The 18030-nt window shown below is 53.1% G+C and overlaps 1 protein-coding gene across 1 annotated transcript in view; it reads left to right on the top strand.

Moving 5' to 3' along the window:
* Nucleotides 1–5532: 5532 nt before the first annotated feature.
* The window catches only part of GAD1 (glutamate decarboxylase 1), a 43995-nt gene continuing 31497 nt past the window's right edge, over nucleotides 5533–18030 (top strand). The window contains exons 1-4 of the mRNA XM_032293008.1: nucleotides 5533–6018; nucleotides 7484–7628; nucleotides 11083–11145; nucleotides 17693–17851. Of these exons, the coding sequence (XP_032148899.1) occupies nucleotides 7547–7628; nucleotides 11083–11145; nucleotides 17693–17851 (304 nt within the window). The 5' untranslated portion in view covers nucleotides 5533–6018; nucleotides 7484–7546. The remainder of the gene's footprint in view (nucleotides 6019–7483; nucleotides 7629–11082; nucleotides 11146–17692; nucleotides 17852–18030) is intronic.

Here is an 18030-nt window from a genome sequence, read left to right as displayed (position 1 = left end):
TAAGGCTGGTATTAAACCCCATTTTACTTAGAAGTAAACTTGGAGCAGTCAAACAATAGCCAGTAAGTAGAATCTAGATTTAAACTCAAGTCGGACTGACTTCAACATTTTGCTTTTCTTCCAGTAAAAGCTGCCTTGAGGGCCTCAAGAGGTTCTTGAGTCCATGGCAAGGTATTACAACATGAGAAGAGTCACCGGTGAGAAGAATCACAAAATGCCTATAATAATAAATTATTTTAGATGAATGAAGCCTCATGCGGTCTTATCTTATACCCTAACCCTCCCATTATGGGGTCTGGAGAGATTCTATGATTTTTCTGAGATCAAATGATTACTATATGACAGGGCCAGAAGGCTACACTGAACAGAGCATCAGGTGCTGGGACTGAGGGAAGAAGAAGGCATTTCCAGGCCCCTGTACGCTAATCATGTGGTCTGGGAAGTCCTGTAGCCTCTCTGGACTTAAGTTTCCTCATCAAGAAAACAGAAGACCTCAGATGATAATTAATCAAGAATTCATACAATAAACACACTACACAACTTCCCTAAGACTTATTTCCTACCTGTATAATATGAGGATAATGATTAGTCATGTTGCTAAAGAAAGAGAAACTACAAGCAAGACTGAGATACAGAGAGAGAGGTTTCTAAAGTCCCCCACAGACCCCAGCACCACCACTGTTGGCCAGGCTGGGCCCACAGTAAGCAATTCTGCGCAACCAGATTTCCCCTGAGTTCCCTTTGCTTCCCACTTGGCCTTTTTTTTTTTTTTCTTAGGTGACAGAGTCTCACTCTGTTGCTCAGGCTGGAGTGCAGTGGCATGATTTCAGCTCCCTGCAACCTCTGCCTCCCGACTGCAAGTGATTATTGTGCCTCAGCCTCCCAAGTAGCTAAGATTACAGGTCATGCACCACTATCACCAGCTAATTTTTGTATGTTTAGTAGAGATGGTGCTTTGCCCTGTTGCCCAGGCTAGTCTTGAACTCCTGGCTTCAAGCAATCCGCCTGCCTCGGCCTCCCAAAGTGCTGGGATTACAGGCATGAACCACCACACCCAGTCCCCCCTTGTCCTTCTTGGTGTAAGAGAGTGTTTTCATCAGCTACTGTCACAATATCTAAATATAGTGCTGAAATGTGATCCCCAATGTTGAAGGTGGGGCCTAATGGGAACGGCAGTGATGCACCCCTTCTGTTAAGGTTCCAGTACTCCCCTGAGTAACTGGCCAGCATTAGGGGAAGAAACCTGACCTGGAATCAAAGTTTAAATTATTAGATTCTTCACAACTAAGTCAGAAATTTCCAGAACCTTTTCACAAACAACTGTCCCAGATACCTATGTTTGAAAATGGGGAATAAATATCTGTTATTTTAAATAGTTCAAGAGCTTTAACACTAAAAGTAATGAATAAAATATTACTGTGCTCAGTCTCCCATGAATTCTGTATTTCACTAAAGCATCTCAGGTGGGAAATCCTTCTTTTTGCATCCCACCCGTTTGGGGAAGGACTGATTTTGCCTTGGTTTTTGTTGAGATCAGAAAACACAGATACACCTTTGAAGCTCCCTGTCAGAATTGCAATCCAGATCTGTATTTCCTTGGTTTCCAGTTTGCAAGGAAACCATTTCTTGCCTAATATTCAAAGGTTCTCTATCTTTGAATATTAGGGATACAGCTAGGTGGGAAAAAAAACAGATGCCATGCACCCCCTGGTCGTTCACCAAAGGGACACACCACCCCGGGTGTTTCAGATCACTCGGCATTTCTGAGCATTTGAAAAAGCCCTGCTTTGTGAAATATGGCAGGGATGAGTATCAGCCTGCATTCTTCTTTGAAGAATGCTCCCTTGGTGGTGGGGGGGGGGGGGGGGGGGTGGGAAACTGTTGTTTCTTCTCAGAAATTGTAATCTATTGCCACCTGCTGGTCGTTCTGTGTTCGTGTTTAGAAGAGCAAGAATTGAGCGTGTTAAGATTTTGCCGAAACACAAATCATCCCGTCCTCCTTGATTAATTTCTTTGTATTAGAATATTTTCATCTTCTGACTATCAAGGGGGAAAGGACCACTTGCCAATTATTCGAGGAATTCAGCTCTCTTCTTTAGAAGAAGTGATTGTAATTCCCAGAGTCCTCTCCAGCCTTCCAGCATTCAGCTGTCTCCCCTCCCACCCCCTCGTACCCTTTTAACCCGTTCCTGCCACCCAGCTGTAAGTGTTGTGTGGTCTGTTGGGATGGGGGTGTGGATTTAGCCATCGTCCTCCAAGAAATTCCAGAATAATTCAGGGAACTATCTTTAAAGTACAAAAACAGCAAATGGACCTTAGCTCCGACTTAAGCCGAATGAAAGGTTAAGTAACACTTCCCCCAGTTCTCGTCTTGGGAGATAGACGTTTAAACGGTGAGCACTGCCATTTTTTTTTTTCCTTTTGGGTCATAAATTAGACACTTAAAATAGATTTTAAAGAGCCAGCTGAAACGAACCAATACCGTGGGTCTAAGTTACCTCTCCTGGAGGCTAAAAATTCTAAGTGCGTCAAAAAAAAAAAAAAAAAAAAAAATGACGTGTCCTGTCTACTCACCTTGACTGACCACGTTTTAGGCATAAAGATCTCCTTGCAGCCCGTTTGGGCGCTCCTCCTACCCACTCGATTTTTCACTTTGCAGAAAAGGCTCGGCCCCAAATCCGGTTGGAATATCTTTAAACAACCCCCCACCCACCCACGCCACGAAAAGGAATAAAGGGCATTGTGGGCGGAGGGTCGTGTTCTCAAGTCCCAGCCGTGTTGACCTAAGGAAAGGTTGTCCTCGGCAGACAGAGTGGAGTAGCCGGGGCTGCAGGCTCGCAAATCCCTAACACCCGAGAGAGACTGGAGGGGTCGTACATCGCCCCCTCCTTCTGCCTTTGAGCGCAGCGTTTCCATTTCTTCAAAGAGCTTCAAATACAATCGAAACAGCGGGGCGGACACCACTCCCTTCCGGGCCACCCCTCATCACCGGTTCGAGTCCCTGGAGAGGATATCTTTTTTCCACCCCCATTATCCCAAGAATCCTCCCCCAGGAGTAATAAAAGATTAAAGGAAGAGTGAAAGATAAAAACAAAAAAGTAGGTTTCAAATGTTGTGAAGAGCCGAAAGACAACCACGGCCACTCTTAGTCCAAATTCCTACCGTAGAGGAGAGCAGTGGGCGAAATACCCCACCCTCCAACTAGACAAAACAAACACAGCAGTTACTGCCAGGAGGGAGGAGGGCTGGGGCGAGCCTGGCGGGTTGGCCCAGAGCTATTGGCGGAAGCGGACGAAACCGAGGCTTGGGGACCAGAAGGGCGGGAGCTGTCCTTCGTGCTGAAAGATCTATGCTCTACCTCAAAACTGGGTATCAGGATGGGGTGGAATTCCAGGCCTTCAATTCCTTACCATTCCTGCTGTGCCCAAGAATCCGAGCTGGAGGGGAAGATCATTGGAAATTAAATTTATGAAGTCTCTAAGTCCGCTCCTTTCCCTGCCTCACTGGAATGTCCACTCCGGCATGCAGGATAATATAAACCGCAGGGACAATGCAAACTCCAAAAAAAAAAAAAAAAAAAAAAGTGCTTGGCACATACATGGTAGGGGTTTAATAAATATTCGTTTAATCAATTATTGCTAATATTCAATTAAACATTCTAAACAAGGAAGGGCAAGAGGCGTCATTCCTCCCCTCCTTACCATAAAGGAGAAAGAGAAGGATGTCCTCGAAACTGGATGGACTCAGCTTCAATTTGAGATACCTAGCCTTGCAGGAGATTCCTTCTCCAACGAGATTACCGTATTGGCTAAAACGTTGGGGGTGTTTTGGACTCGGGGGTCAAAGGAGGAAGTGGTTGGAAATGTCTCAATCTAGTGCCACAGGGGAAGAAAACGAATCTTCCTTTCGGGCGAATCTCGGGTTTGGGGAAAAGGTTGAGGAGACAGGGCGAGCTGGCGTCTAGATGGACAGTGAAGACCGAGGGGCACCGGGAGATGTGTTGCCTTCTCCCTCCTGTCTCCTGCCCCGTGAGTCTTGAATGATTTAGCACTGGCACCTGGCTCCCTGATTGGTGAGATCGTCTCATTTAAGGAAGGCTCTAGGAGGGCCCGTGGATGGAATTCCGAGCTTCACCTCATTGTATGCCGCCCACTTCAAGCGGGGCAGAGCAGCTGCGGGTTGAGCGGTTTAGGGGGACGTTTCCTACGTGGAGCAGGCACCCCCAGCCTGTCCAGCCCCAAGCTTCAGTGCCCAGGGCTGCGGCCACCGCGCGCCCAACCGTTTAGATGTTTTTTGTGTCCTTAAAAAGAAGTGCCCGGGATTTTATTGTCAGGTGGGGAGAAGGCGACAAAACAGTAGTTTCCTTAGTACCGAAGGCAAAGCGGTGATTTCAAACCCCACAGCGAGATCCCTCTTGCTGATCAGACCAATCTGTCCAGGACAGACCGTTCGATTTCCCTCGTGGAATTATCGGTGATTTATAAGATTTTTTTGTGTTTCCCTTGTGTTGTGGCGGAAGGCGACAAGGCATTCAAAGAAAAGGGACGGGCCTCGGCTGAACCAGCAAGACCTCAGACGTGGGCATAAATAACCTCTGCCTGCTGCACCACCCGGGGAGGTGGAGAGGACCACGGTGAATACCAGTAAAGGAATCACTGCGTACACAGTCTCACCCACACACGCATAGACGTCCAATTTTTTTGCCCTAAAGAAAAAGAAACCGGGGAAGAAAAAAGGGGTGAACTTAAACGAGTAACAGGTCTATGAGGGAAGGCATGAAGAGGCAGCCTGGCCAGCGGCTCCAGGTGTGGGCTCGGCTCGGACGCTGGAGGAGAGACACCCCGGCGCAGGGCCGCTAGGTCTCTGGGCTCTTGGCGCCCTCTGGTGGGAATTTCTCCATCAACGCATTTTTACGGTGAGGGACTTTTCCCAACGCAGCCGTTCTTTAACTGTGCCTAAATATTGCGAAGGGAGAATACTTAATGAGCGTGAAATCGAAGGGAGAGTGGGCCAGGGCAAGGAGGGGGGCTGCTCTGCCCCTCCTGAACCACCTCTGTGCTCGGGTTCCCCATGCGTGCAGCGGCGCTCGTGCGTGTCATCAACCTTCAGACGTGATTAATCAGGAGGCCTTCTTTTCCCGTCACCACGGGGGCCAAAGCAAGGAGCGAGAGCATAGCGAAAGGGACGCGGGGTCCTTTTCTCTGCCGATGGCACTGGGTAGCTGTGGCCAGGTGTGGTACTTTGAGGAGGCCCGGGGCTGGATGAGGAAACTGGAATTCTTCCATGGTCTGAGAGGTCTCCCCTCATTTCTGCCCCTTTTGCCTTTACAACAATCCTGTCTCTGTACAGAGCCAACGAGGACTCAACCCAGGGCGCGCTTTCGCTCAAGGAAGCGTCGCAGGGTCACAGATCTGGGGGAACCCCGGGGAAAAGGACTGAGGCAAAGCCAGCGCTCGTCTCCTACAAGATATGGGAGGGGGAGAGGAAATGGGGGAGGGGAAAGAAGGGGAGGGAGGAAGAAAAGCTCAGAAAGGCAGAATTCTTCGTAGGAATTATCTTTTCCCTCCTCTCACCCGACACCCTGCCTATTAAAAAAGAAAAAATAGAGCGTGTTGAGTACGTTCTGGATTACTCATAGGACCTTTTTCCCCCCTTCCGGGCGCAGTACCGTGAGCTGGATTTATAATCGCCCTATAAAGCTCCAGAGGCAGTCAGGCACCTGCAGAGGAGCCCCGTCGCTCCGCCGACGAGCTGCCCCCGCGAGCAACGGCCTCGTGATTTCCCCGCGGATCCGGTCCCCGCCTCCCCACTCTGCCCCCGCCTACCCCGAAGCCGTGCAGCCGCCTCTTCGGATCTCTCTTATCCTGGCGCTCGCGTGCGGGACGGAACTAGCGAGAAAGAGGAAGCAGCTGGAGGTGACGCCGGGCAGATTACGCCTGTCAGGGCCAGGCCGAGCAGATCGCTGGGCGTTGTGCAGAGGAAAGGCGGGAGTGCCCGGCTCGCTGTCGCCGAGCCGAGGTGGGTAAGCGCGCGACCACCTGGATTTCCTAGCGCCCAACCTTGGCTGTTCAGCCAGGTCCTCTCTGCCTGCGGCTTCTCAGCCAACCCCATCCCCGGGGCCAGTCACCCACCCTCCTGAGATGAGTGCTTCCCGCCCGCCCTAGTCCCTGCTCTCTGGGTGCGCTGCGCAGGGACCCCCCACCCTCGTCACTCTTCTAATCCCTGCCCGCCGGATTCACGTCCCGGGGACGCACAGAGGCTGAGGCTCGAGTTGAAGTGGGGCAAGAGCGATGTTCCTTTGAGCTTCCATGCTGCGAGCGCCTGTCCCTCCAAAGGGCGCCTGGGCAGCAGCAGCCGCGCGACTAGGAGCAGTAACCTGTTACTTCCCCAGCTGCGGTGGTCGACCCGCTGCCCGAGTTGCTGTGCGAGTGCGCGCTCGGGGCTAGGTGTGTGGTCCGAGGGAGGGTGTGGAGGCGATGGCCGGTGCGCGCTTCTATGCGGGGTCCTCGATCTACCCAGATTCGCCCACAGTCTCTCTGTCCTGGGGCCTTCGGGCGCCATCGCGCCAGCGCAGAGTCGAGCAGGGGCGCCGCGCAAGATCTTTGTCCGCCGCTTCCTGCGCGCTGCGCTCAAGTTCGTTTCCCTGGTGACGTTCCCCATTCTTACCTACCCTACCCTCTCCGGATCTGTACCGCGAGAAATCTGGGGTCCTCAGGGGGGCTGGGGTAGAGGAGAAACGCTGAAACCGGACCGAAACCTCTCCCTAGGCTAAGCGATGGCTCAAAATCGGCTGAGTCTAAAGGGAGACAAGCGCGGTTCCGACTCCCTGCTTTCTGGCTGTCTGGAGTGCAAGGTGACTGTGGTTCTTCCCTGGCCAAGTCCAAGGAAGAACGTAAAAATATGGGCCTTCCCCCCCAAACCCCCACCACCTCGTCTCGCCAAAGTCCCTGGTCCTCCGAGCAGTTAGCTTCTTTCTTTCCAGGGAATTAGCCAGACACAACAACTGGAACCAGACACCAAACCAGACATGCCCGCCTCGTGCGCCCTCCCCCCGCTGGCCCGCACGCCGGTTGCTGAGTGCCCAACGGGGCTTGTCGCGGCTTGGCTGGAAAATCACTCATTGAGCGCTCCGCTGTGCTCCTAGCCCAGTCCCCCACACCCCTGCATCTTTTACGGGCCTTGGACCCCCACCCCCACCCAGCCTCGCCTCGGCGCTTCACTACAGGTCGCGCTGCTGCACCGCCAGACGCGAGAGCGGCCCAGGGCTACGCTGCCAGCGCCCCAGTCCCGGAACTAGCGCGCAAGTCTCCTCCGCTGCCCCCACCCCTACGCACCCGGACCAGGCAGGCTCGCTGTCCTTCCTCCCTCCTGTCTCCCCAGCGCCAGATCTTCAAGGGGAGCGTCTGCGCCTCTGGCCGCTCATTCCTTCGAGTGTGCAGGACCCCGGAAGTCCTCCCCACACAGCTCTCGCTTCTCTTTGCAGCCTGTTTCTGCGACGGATCAGTCGAGGACCCCGGACAGTAGAGGCCTCGGGACGACCAACCGGATGGCGTCTTCGACCCCATCTTCGTCCGCAACCTCCTCGAACGCGGGAGCGGACCCCAATACCACTAACCTGCGCCCCACAAGTAGGTCCCGCTCCAATTTTCTATCAAACGAACTGCCGGGAAGATGGGGGCGCTGGGACGTCGGGAGGCTGAGCTGGCGGAAAGGGAAGGGGGAGCGCGGAGATGATGGAGGCTAGGAAATAAATGGGGCTCTGACCAGGTCCCTGCCAGAGGTCATTCAGCTGTCAGGGACGCTAGGTGACTCCCAGGGCACGGGAGAGCGAGGACCTCTAAAGGTCCGAGCGGCGGCGATCGTTTAGGGCTTCGCAGCGGAGGAGGGGTGCGCGGCCAGAGTGTTGTTTTTATTCTGTTGTGTGTGGTTTCTTTGCTCCATGGGATGACAGGGGTCAAGGCAGTGGGCGGAATGAAGAGCCGGGAGTTCCAGCAGGAATAAGAGTTTTCAGTCCCCTGCTTTCGTTGAGCCAAGATCTGACCTCCTCCTTTCCCCCTGCGCTGTGCTCAAAGTCTATAATCAGCGGAAATTTCGACGTTAATTGCAGCTTTTAGAAAACTCAAGGTCCCTAATTGCTCCAAATTTGCATCAAGCTATTGACTAGTTAGGGAGAAGCCAGGGGCGGGAAAAGTGCATAAAACTGAGACTGAGACTTGACATTTCATACAATTAATGACATCTCAGAAATAAAAATAAATAAATAAATAGGGGAGCGGGCAGCATCCTGAGTGGCAAGAGATGGGGAACTGGGAGGGGGCAAGAAAATTTATCATAGAGAGGAGAGAGCACCTCTCTCCTTACCCTGGGTAAGAGATCTGTCAGGAGGTGACACGTCCCGAAAAGAGAGAAAGAAAAGAGACACCAGATAAAAGGGGGGCGGAGGGCCGAATTTACTTTTCCCTGTCTTAAGCACGACAGGCTCCTCAGAACATTTCCAGAATCTATCTTTAATTTTATTTCCTACCTCTGTAAAGGCTTGAGATGAGAAAATTGTTTTTCTTTTTCCTTGTTGGAGTGAAGAAGTGTCCCCCGACCCCACTCCCCTAAAAAAACTATCAGCTTTAGACTGCAAGGGTTCCCGCTCGCCCCTTTGTTTATTTTTCTGAGATGTAATTAATTGTATGAATTTCCAGAATTTCTATACAGAACGGGTTTAAGAAGGACAGTGTGGTTACGAGGAGTGCTTATTGATGCGCTTTTGTGGCACTTTATATTTGAGAAAATAAGCGTCCTCATCCACGAGGCAGGGGTTATTACCGGAAAGCCCCTTTAGGCGCTGGCACTGGCTCCCAGGCAGAAGGTCCTGTGTTAAGTCCTCAGGTCTCATTCCAATTTCCTTTGCAGCTCCCTCTTTCCGCCACCCAGGAGGGATACAATTACCCACACAACAAAGAGGGCCTCGGGAGAGCCGCCAGCCCTGGTAGCAAATGAACCAGGCACCGGTGTTGGAGCTGGCCAGAGCGGGGCGGGAGGAACGCGAGGCCTGCGCGCCTTTGTGTGTTGCTTTCGCCTTGATGGATTTTTTTTCTGACGTTTTCCACATTTCCCGCCCCTTTTTGCCGCCTGGGGGTGGGGGTAGGGGGTTAGCAAGCAGGTGCGTTAATTTATCCTCCACTCCCGGAGCCCATACTTCCTGGTGGCCGCCAGTCGCCGGCGCAAGTGCCCAGTCACGGGTAGGAGACCCAACAGAGGCGATGACCTGAATCCGCACGTGGCCTGGTTCGCCTGGAAGCTACCAAAGAGAAGGCTAGAGAGGCGGGGACCCTACTGTGGAAAAGCAAGCAGCGCGTGTCCCAGGGACACTGTTATGAGCCCTTAGCCTAGCTACTGCGCCCGCACCCCAGGCTGCGCAGGCACGCCGGGGGCTCTAACCACTCTCATCCTCCCTTGCAGACAATACCCTCGCCCGCCCAGCTAGCTCCATTTCTCTGCCCCTTTAGGGTCTTCTGGGAGGTGTCCTTAGTGCAGGCAACCTTAGGCGCTCTCTTGCTCCAGCAAGCCCTGGGTGGGGCTTGGAGCCCTCCTTGTCCTCAACCACAAGGTCTTCTTCCCGACTCTTGCTTCATCAAAGGGGCTCTCTGGCTTGCTCTTCCCGTCTCTCTTTCCCTTTCTTTTATTGCAACCCCCAATTTTGATAGGCGGCGCAATGTGTCTGAACTCCAACTTCTCTGCTGAGTAACCTTGGAAAACTCATGTAACCTCGAGCCTCAATGATTTTTCTTTGTCAAATGACTCTTAGATCAACATTCCTGCCAGTTTCATAGGACTGTTAAAAGAATTAGAAGAGATGATGTTTAAAGTGAAAACACCTTATCAGGTCCAAATAGCTTTTTATCAGCCAGGTATTATTTGGGTTTCGTTTTTGCACTGATTTCCTGTCTGTCACTGGAAATCCATCTGTGACATGTAGTCTCACAGACGCCAAGCTGTTTCTTCTCCCCGGTGGGGCTCTGTTGTGCCTCGGGTTTCTCCCCGGTGGGGCTCTGTTGTGCCTCGGGTTTAATGGACATCACTCTCCTTATCGCCTCCAACCCTTGTGCGAAGCTGGAGGCACCAGTCGGTGTCGGGCAAGAGATGGGAGTATTTAGAGAGCGTTGCTTTGAGAGATTGGAAGGGCATTTCATTCTGGGCTCACCACACCAGCCCGCTTGGGGGCTTAGCGGGCATAGGGCTGCTTGCAGCGCTTCTTACTGGAAGTTGAACCCCGAAGGCAGCAGGTAGACCTTGAGGGGTTTGGGAACAGCCCAGAAAAGAAGGAAAATCCAGCCGCACCACCGCCTTTGGTTCTGACTCAGAGGAAAGGTGCTTAATTCCATTCACCTTTGCCTGCTCCAGACCCAAGATGTCAGAGGGGACGGTTAATGAGGGGCAGGTTAGGAAAAGGGGGCTGGGGATGAGGACCTGAGTCTCACTGTTGTCTTCCCCACTCCCCAGTCTGACTGAAGAGCAGCCATGCGAGCCCGATCATCTAGTCAAATACTATTTTTCACCCAATTAATTCTTGAACTCTTCCGCGACCCCATTTCATGCCAGTTTATTTTAAGCTGCCACTAAGCTGGAGACCCGCCAAGAAATTATGAGACGTTTTGGTCCCAGATGCCTGTGTTCCCTTTCTGGGCTGATGTGGTCGCCCTTCAAGTCTGCAGGGCCTGGCAGGTGGGTGTTGGGCAGCTTGATCGGAGCCTGGCCCTTTGCGCGTGGGTCAGCCTTCACCCAACTCCAACCCACCTCCGGGGCTGCCAGGCAGGGGGCACTTGGGGACCCAGTGGGGCGCTGGGTGCCCCGCCTTTCAGAGACACCATTCTATATGTGAAGCCAGGAAGGGGTGAGGGGGGCGGCTCGGAGGGTACGAGTCTGCCTGTAGGCTCGCAGACTTGGTTCCTAGCTTCTTTCAGGAAAGAGCTTTTAATGAAGAGCCCTGGCAAAGACCTCATCCTCCCCCAAGAAAACCATTGCCCTCCACCCAGTTCCCCACGGTGGGAGCCTCCCTGACCGCACCTCTCTCCCTCTCTCTCGTCCTAGCATACGATACCTGGTGCGGCGTGGCCCATGGATGTACCAGAAAACTGGGGCTCAAGATCTGCGGTAAGTGACAGGGCCTGCTGGGGTCCGGGGGAGGCGGCGCGGGACGCGGACCTTTTGGGCTTGGGAGACTGGGACGCAAGCGGAGGAGGATCCCGGCTCTTGGATCTGATTTTCTAACGTAATTACAGCCAGGACAGCCGGAGAAGACGCTCCCCTACCGACCCCGACCCTCCTTTTCCCTCTCCAGACACGGTCCGCAGGGGTCTTTCCCTCTGGAGTCCGCAACCCCCAAGACCCCGCGGAGCAAACGCTGGGTGTCCCGCCTGGGCGCAGAAGCTGGAGGAAAGCGCCCCCGCGCGGCAACCCCCTCTCCTAGCCCCGCGCGCAGGCAGCTCCCACCCGGTGCGGTGCACTCTGTCCACGCGTCCCTTAGGTCGCGTAGAAAGATGAACTGGTCTGGCTTCTCGGAGAGCAGACCAAAGGCGCGGTATCTGCCTAAAGCTGTAGCTGACACGTCTCCCCCATCCCCTCAACATCGCCTACCCCTCATCCCCACCTCCACCCTCGGTCGGGTCGCATTGAAAGTGACCTCTCCAGCTAGAGGGGTTTTGCCCTGAGATGTCATAAGGGATTCAGGTTTCTTTCTTTGGGGCCTCGGAGGCTAAAGAAAAGGATTGCCTGCAGCCCTCTGCCTGCCTAGGAGAGGCGCGAGGCTTTGCCTGGCGCATCCTTGAAGGCGAGGAGAGAAGGGAAAGGGGACAAAGGGGGAGCTGCAGGGGGCGAGAAGACCCGGCAGTGTCGGACGAGATTTGCCGGGAAGGAAGAAAATAGATAGGGGAGCTGGAGAGGAGAAAGAACTGCTCTCTGGAGAAGCGAGGGTCTGAAACGAAAACGCCCAAGGGATGTAATTTTTTTAAAGGAAAAAGGGAAGATTTGTTCGATGGGACACAGCTGAGTGACTCCAGCTGAACAATGAGGACTTGCTTTCCTTGCTGCATTTCACCGTCTAAAATTCTCTAGCCTTATCGGGCCAGAAAATACGGATGTCCCGGGGCAAAGGATGGAGAGGCGGGGGAAGATTAACGAGGGGCTTATTAAAGAGCCATCAGTCAGCTGCTGCGCGCCGGAGATAGCGGAGGAGCAGGCGCGGGACACGCCCGCACTCCCGCCCCAGCCCGGGAGCGCCGAGAGCCGCCCGCTGCCTGGGTGCTCTCTGCACCTGATCTTCCCAGCCTCCCTGGGTCCTGGGGACAGAAGGGTGGCAGTTTGCAGTCAGTGCAGAGAGGGGCTATTTAGCGGCTTTGGGGAACCACTCCCTTTTCCGCTTGGCCGCGCCGCGCCCTCCCTGCGTTTCTGGGGTTCGGTCCCCTAGACCTTGGGACTCGGGGTTTACTGAGGAAGGGGCGCTCAATTCCTAGACCCAGCCGTTTTCCACCGAAAGCCCAACCCTGCCGCCGGGCGGCCTGGGGATTTGGCCTTCTCCCCAGCGCGCGACGCCCGTGGGGGCAAGGCCAGGGCCGCGTCCCTGCGCTGGGGTAGCCGGCCGCCGCCGAGCTTTGTTCTATAAATAGCCCCGTCCCACTCCCAACCCCACCTCCACTCCCACCTCCACCCCCCCAACCCTGCCGCCATTCTGGACTTAATGGCCCGTTTCGCGCCAGGTCCCTTCGGCGGCGCTCGGCTTCGGCAGCCGTCATTGTCATGCAGCCGGGCAGACAGAAGCAAGCGAGCCCTGGGCGCCCGCCACAGCCGAGGACTGGGCTGGGGCAGGCTCTGGGTGAGGGCTCCTTACCCGCGGCGCCCGGCCTGCCGAGGGTGGGGGCAGCCCTCAGTCACCCCCATCCTGTCCCCTGCTCCTCTGGCTGCAGGCGCTCCACTTCCGCGGGAAAAAAGGTCTAAGTGCTTCTTAGGGGGACAGACCTGACGTGTTCAGAAAGGGTAGAGGCAGGAAAGAGTGGGGCTTTGCAGGGTCCGAAAATAGGGAACCTGGAGTTGGCCTCAACTCTACCTCCCCCACTGTCAGCCAAAGCCAGGAGGGAGAGCTCCTGGGGGTTACAGTCCTCAGTTTCCTCCTTGTTTCTGCTCCCCCCAACCCAAGGTAGTCTGTTGAGGAGAAATTGCCTTGGACTAAAATGCTCTGGTTTTGGGGCCACAGGTTAGGAGGTTTCTCATTAGATTTGATTCTGAAAGAAAACAAAACACCAAGTGGATTTATTTTCCACGCCTTGAGACAACTCTTTGGCTTTCCATTTTAATTTAGTGGAGACAGAGTGCGGTCTTTGGTGTTGGCTGTGGGTCCACAGCTCCTTGCCCGCCTACACACACACACCTTCATCCCTGGAGGGATGGACCTGGCGGGTCCCCCCTGCTCTTCCTCCAAAGCCACAGAATGAAGCTGCAAGGAAGGCCCTGGGTCCCACTAGTGGTAGGTACCCTTAGCTCTGGAGGCAGAATCCCCCGGGAAGCTAATCAGCTAGAAAAAAGCCATGGTCTTGCCAAGAGCTGGAGAGTGGCTGCAGGCATGGTGGCATGACCTAAATACGAAGAGTTGAAGGGATCCCTAAGTTCTGGCTCTGGGCTCTGCTAACTTCCCAGGGTGTCCTTGGGCTTCTGTCACTTATCTCTTGCTGCCAGTTATAGTCCCTGAGCTGTTTTATTTAGCCTACACTCTGTGTGTGTGTGTGTGTGTGTGTGTGTGTGTGTGTGTGTGTGTGTAATTTTGTATCAATTGCCAAACCTTAAAAATAGAGAGATTTCAAGTGTTCTCTTTTTCTGGTTTATCTTGAAAAAAATGGGCGGGGTTGGAAATGGGGGGAAAACACAGCAGGTGCTGTTAGCCCATGAAAATCAGAGAAAGAGGCCATGGTGGCTCACATCTGTAATCCCAACACTTCTGGGAGGCCAAGGTAAGGCCAGGAGTTTGAGACCAGCCTAAGCAACATAGGGAGACCCCATCTCTACAAAAACTTTTTAAAAATATTAGCCAGGTGTGGTGGCTGCATGCCTGCAGTCCTAGCTACTCGGGAGGACGGGGCAGGAGGATTGCTTGCGCCCAGGAGTTTGAGATTACAATGAACTACAATGGCACCACTACAGCCCAGTCTGACAATAGCAATAGAGTGTGACCTTGTCTCAAAAAAAAAAAAAAAAAAAAAAGGAGAAAAAGAAAAAAGCAAAGCAAAACAAAAAAGAAAAAGAGCCCTTCCGTCTATGCATTTACAATTGCATACCATAGCTTGGTGAACAGATAATGTGCTGGGCGTCAGCTCCCATGTGCCCTGTTGGCCAAAGGTGCTCACGCCATAGACAGCTCAGAGCCCCACTTGGCAACAACTGGCTGGAGCCAGGTGCTTTCTAGCTATACATGCATCTGCACACACACATACACATGCACACCCTTTCGCTGGGCCCCATAAGCCTTTCAGTTTGGCAGCAGGGTGAGGAACCCACAGCAGGAGCTCCCCTCAGCCCAGAGGTGGAGTCATGACTAGGCTCCCCTGTTCTTCTCCCCTTGAGGCTGGCTGGAGTGCTGGCACCCAACTAAACACAATGCAGCTTTGCCTCTCCTCAGCCTTCCTCTTTGCCTCTAAGAATGTAAAACCCTGTGTCCGGTTACCCACGGGCTTAAACCAGGTCCTCGCAGCTGGGGTGTAGAGCAAGAGGGAGTGCGTCTGTTTCATTCTCTGGGACATGTGCTTCCAGGACCCCTTGCTAGCCAGGGAAGTTGTCAAGGCACTGACCTCCATGTCATCCACCACCTCTCCATCCTTGGAGAAGCAGTTCCTTTCAGGACCTCTCAGAGCCAGGGGAGATCTGGATTATCTACCTTTCTGAGGATTCCAGTATTTTAGAAAACAGACACCTTCCTTAATGAAAATATATATTACATGTTTGCATTGGCAAATTAATTGTTTTTAACATAAATTATGATGCAGTGTAAGTGTGCTATTCCTAAAATAATTACAGGATTTAGAGAGGATTCTGATTCCTAGTACATTACTGGAAATGCAGCCCAAGGAATGGGATGCAGGTTTAAAGCTATGTCGTAGGGCCAGGTGAGGTGGCTCTTGCCTGTAATCCCAGCATTTTGGGAGGCCGAGGCCAGTGGATCACCTGAAGTTGGGAGTTCGAGACCAGCCTGACCAACATGATGAAACCCCCATCTCTACTAAAAATACAAAACTTAGCTGGATGGGGTGGTGGGTGCCTGTAATCCCAACGACTCAGGAGGCTGAGGCAGGAGAATCGCGTGAACCCAGGAGGCAGAGGTTTCAGTGAGCTGAGATTGTGCCACCGCACTCCAGCTTGGGTGACAGAGCAAGACTCTGTCTCAAAAAAAAAAAAAAAAATCTGTGTCATAATGATCATCGGAGAGCCTGTGTCAAAACCTCAAACCAGGGTCCCACTTCCTGCAGCTGCCCAGAAGGAAGAGGCTTCAAGGTGAGGAGACCCAGGGAGTGAGTCAGAAGCCTAACCAGATTCAGGGACGACAGAGTGGAGTTCAGATGGGTAGGACCTCACCGCATGAGGCCACATGGGTTTGGTCTTTCAAGTCTGGCAAATTCCACAGTGCTGTGTTCTGGTACAAGGGGAGCAGTCTCAGAGTTCAGGTGTCAGCCGACCTGCATCCCTCTGGCCAATGAGCGCTGACTCCTTGTTCTGGACTTTGAAGACTTGGAGGAGGAATTCAGGAAGTAGGCAAAGAGATATGGAAAAGGGTACAGCCCCATCTTTATACCCAAGTGTGGAGCTCTGTTACAGTATTTTTCCCATCTCATGTCCTTTTGGGCTTTAGTGATAAATGTAAAAGGTGCTGGGAACAACAAAAAGCCTAGTGCATCTGCTTTCCCATTCTTCCCTCCAAAAATAGCCCCTCACTCCCTTGTGTGGGAGGATTCTAATCACCGCAGCCTTCCCCAGCATCCATCCTTCTCCCACCCATCACCATTGAATTGTAGTCCTGGGAAGCAAAGCTGAATTCTCCAGATTAATTTGCCTTTTTGCACCTCTTGGGACTTTCTTCCAAGTCTGCCTTGTGACATGTGCGACTCCCCAAGGATCTTGGCATTTACATAGATAGCTTTGGAGTCATCAAGAAGCTTAGAACCTTTTCCTCTTTTCAGTGTGTAGCATTTTGGGCTAAGACTGAGGCTGAATTGAAGGAGGAGAAGCCAAAGGAAAGAGCAGACATGCGGGACCGGAGCCCGCAGGGGATGGTGGAGATGAGGAGGGGAGTGTGCTCCACGCTGCTGGGTTCTCCTGCCTTTCCGGCTCAACCCTCCTTCCCCCTTTGCTGCTGGGGAGGTTTGTCCTGCTCACCTCAGGCGGGAGAACTTTCCACTCCCTCTGAGGAGCAAAGGTGAGGGACTGAGAATCCTGCCCTGGGTTCAGAAGTCATCTCTGTGGAGTTCTTGGATGACTATCTTTATGCCAGCGTTGGTCACCATCTGCCAGGCTGTAGGCTCCTGGAGGGCAGGGGATCTGTCCCACTCAGCTTTATCAGTCCCCCAGTCTAGATGCTTAAAAAGTGCTTTTGTACAACATGCTCAATAAGTACTTGTAGAATTAAACGGCAACACACAGAAGACTGAAGTTTTCTTTGTCTCCCAATACCTTTATTCAAGGAGAGGATGTGGTACAAGAAAAGCCATGTTCAAGTCTGCATTCAGAAAAATACCACTCATGTTCAACCCTGTGAGCATTAGCTGGTGCTGGAGGAAAGTATCTGCTCTAATTCTCAGTGTTGGACCTCACTTCTCCTTCTGCTATCCTCGCCCCTCCTCCTTCTGCTGTCCTCCCTCTGCTGTCTTCACCCTTCTCCCTCTGCAGTCCTCATCTTCCTCCTCTGCTGTCCTCATCCTCTTCCCTCTGCTGTCCTCACCCTCCTCCCTCTGCTGTCCTCTCCCTCCTCCCTCTGCTGTCCTCACCCTCCTCCCTCTGCTGTCCTCTCCCTCCTCCCTCTGCTGTCCTCTCCCTCCTCCCTCTGCTGTCCTCTCCCTCCTCCCTCTGCTGTCCTTGCCCTCCTCCCCCTGCTGTCCTCACCCTCCTCCCTCTGCTGTCTTCACCCTCCCCTCTCTGCTATCCTTGCCCTCCTTCCTCTGCTTTCCTCACTCTCCTCCCTCTGCTGTCCTCACCCTCCTCCCTCTGCTATTCTTACCCTCCTCCCTCAGCTGTCCTCACCTCTCCTCCTCCCTCTGCTCTTCTCTCCCCTCCTCCTTCTGGTTATGCAGCCCATAAACAGTGCTGACACCATCTTCTCAGATTGTGTCTTCTCCTTTAAAGCCCCATCCTGGGGCTGGTCACTGGAGTGGAAGCTGTCCAACTTACTTAATTGTGAGTTCACTGTCGCATTCAGAGAGGAGAATGGGCTTCACTTACTGTTGTTCTCTCTTGCATGACTGGGTCTTTGCCACTGATGACACTTGGCACTGCCCCCCTCCCTGCCTGAAGGCGAGCAGTGCCAGAGCCACTATATTTAAAATGCAGACACTCCCTTCTCTTCTCAAAAGGAACAAGAGCCCTACTTGGGGAGTTAGTTCACCCCGCAGCCGACCCTCAGGGGCTGGCAGTTCAGAGCACTTTCTCTGACCAGCTTCTTGTGCCATAGGCTTCTTGCAAAGGACCAACAGCCTGGAAGAGAAGAGTCGCCTTGTGAGTGCCTTCAAGGAGAGGCAGTCCTCCAAGAACCTGCTTTCCTGTGAAAACAGCGACCGGGATGGCCGCTTCCGGCGCACAGAGACGGACTTCTCCAACCTGTTTGCTCGAGGTAGTCCCTGCCCCACTCCTGCCCCAGGGCTAGCCAGTAGATTTCTTTTATTATTATTATTATTAGACTTTAAGTTCTGGGGTACATGTGCAGAGCATGCAGTTTGTTACATAGGTATACACGTGCCATGGTGGTTTGCTGCACCCATCAACCCATCATCTACATTAGATATTTCTCCT

The sequence above is a fragment of the Sapajus apella genome, unplaced genomic scaffold (assembly GCF_009761245.1).
Source record: "Sapajus apella isolate SASKATOON/1434 unplaced genomic scaffold, GSC_monkey_1.0 scaffold28, whole genome shotgun sequence".
In the NCBI taxonomy this organism is placed as follows: domain Eukaryota; kingdom Metazoa; phylum Chordata; class Mammalia; order Primates; family Cebidae; genus Sapajus; species Sapajus apella.
Note: the sequence above shows the minus strand (reverse complement) of the source record. Positions and strands in the feature narration are given on the sequence as shown.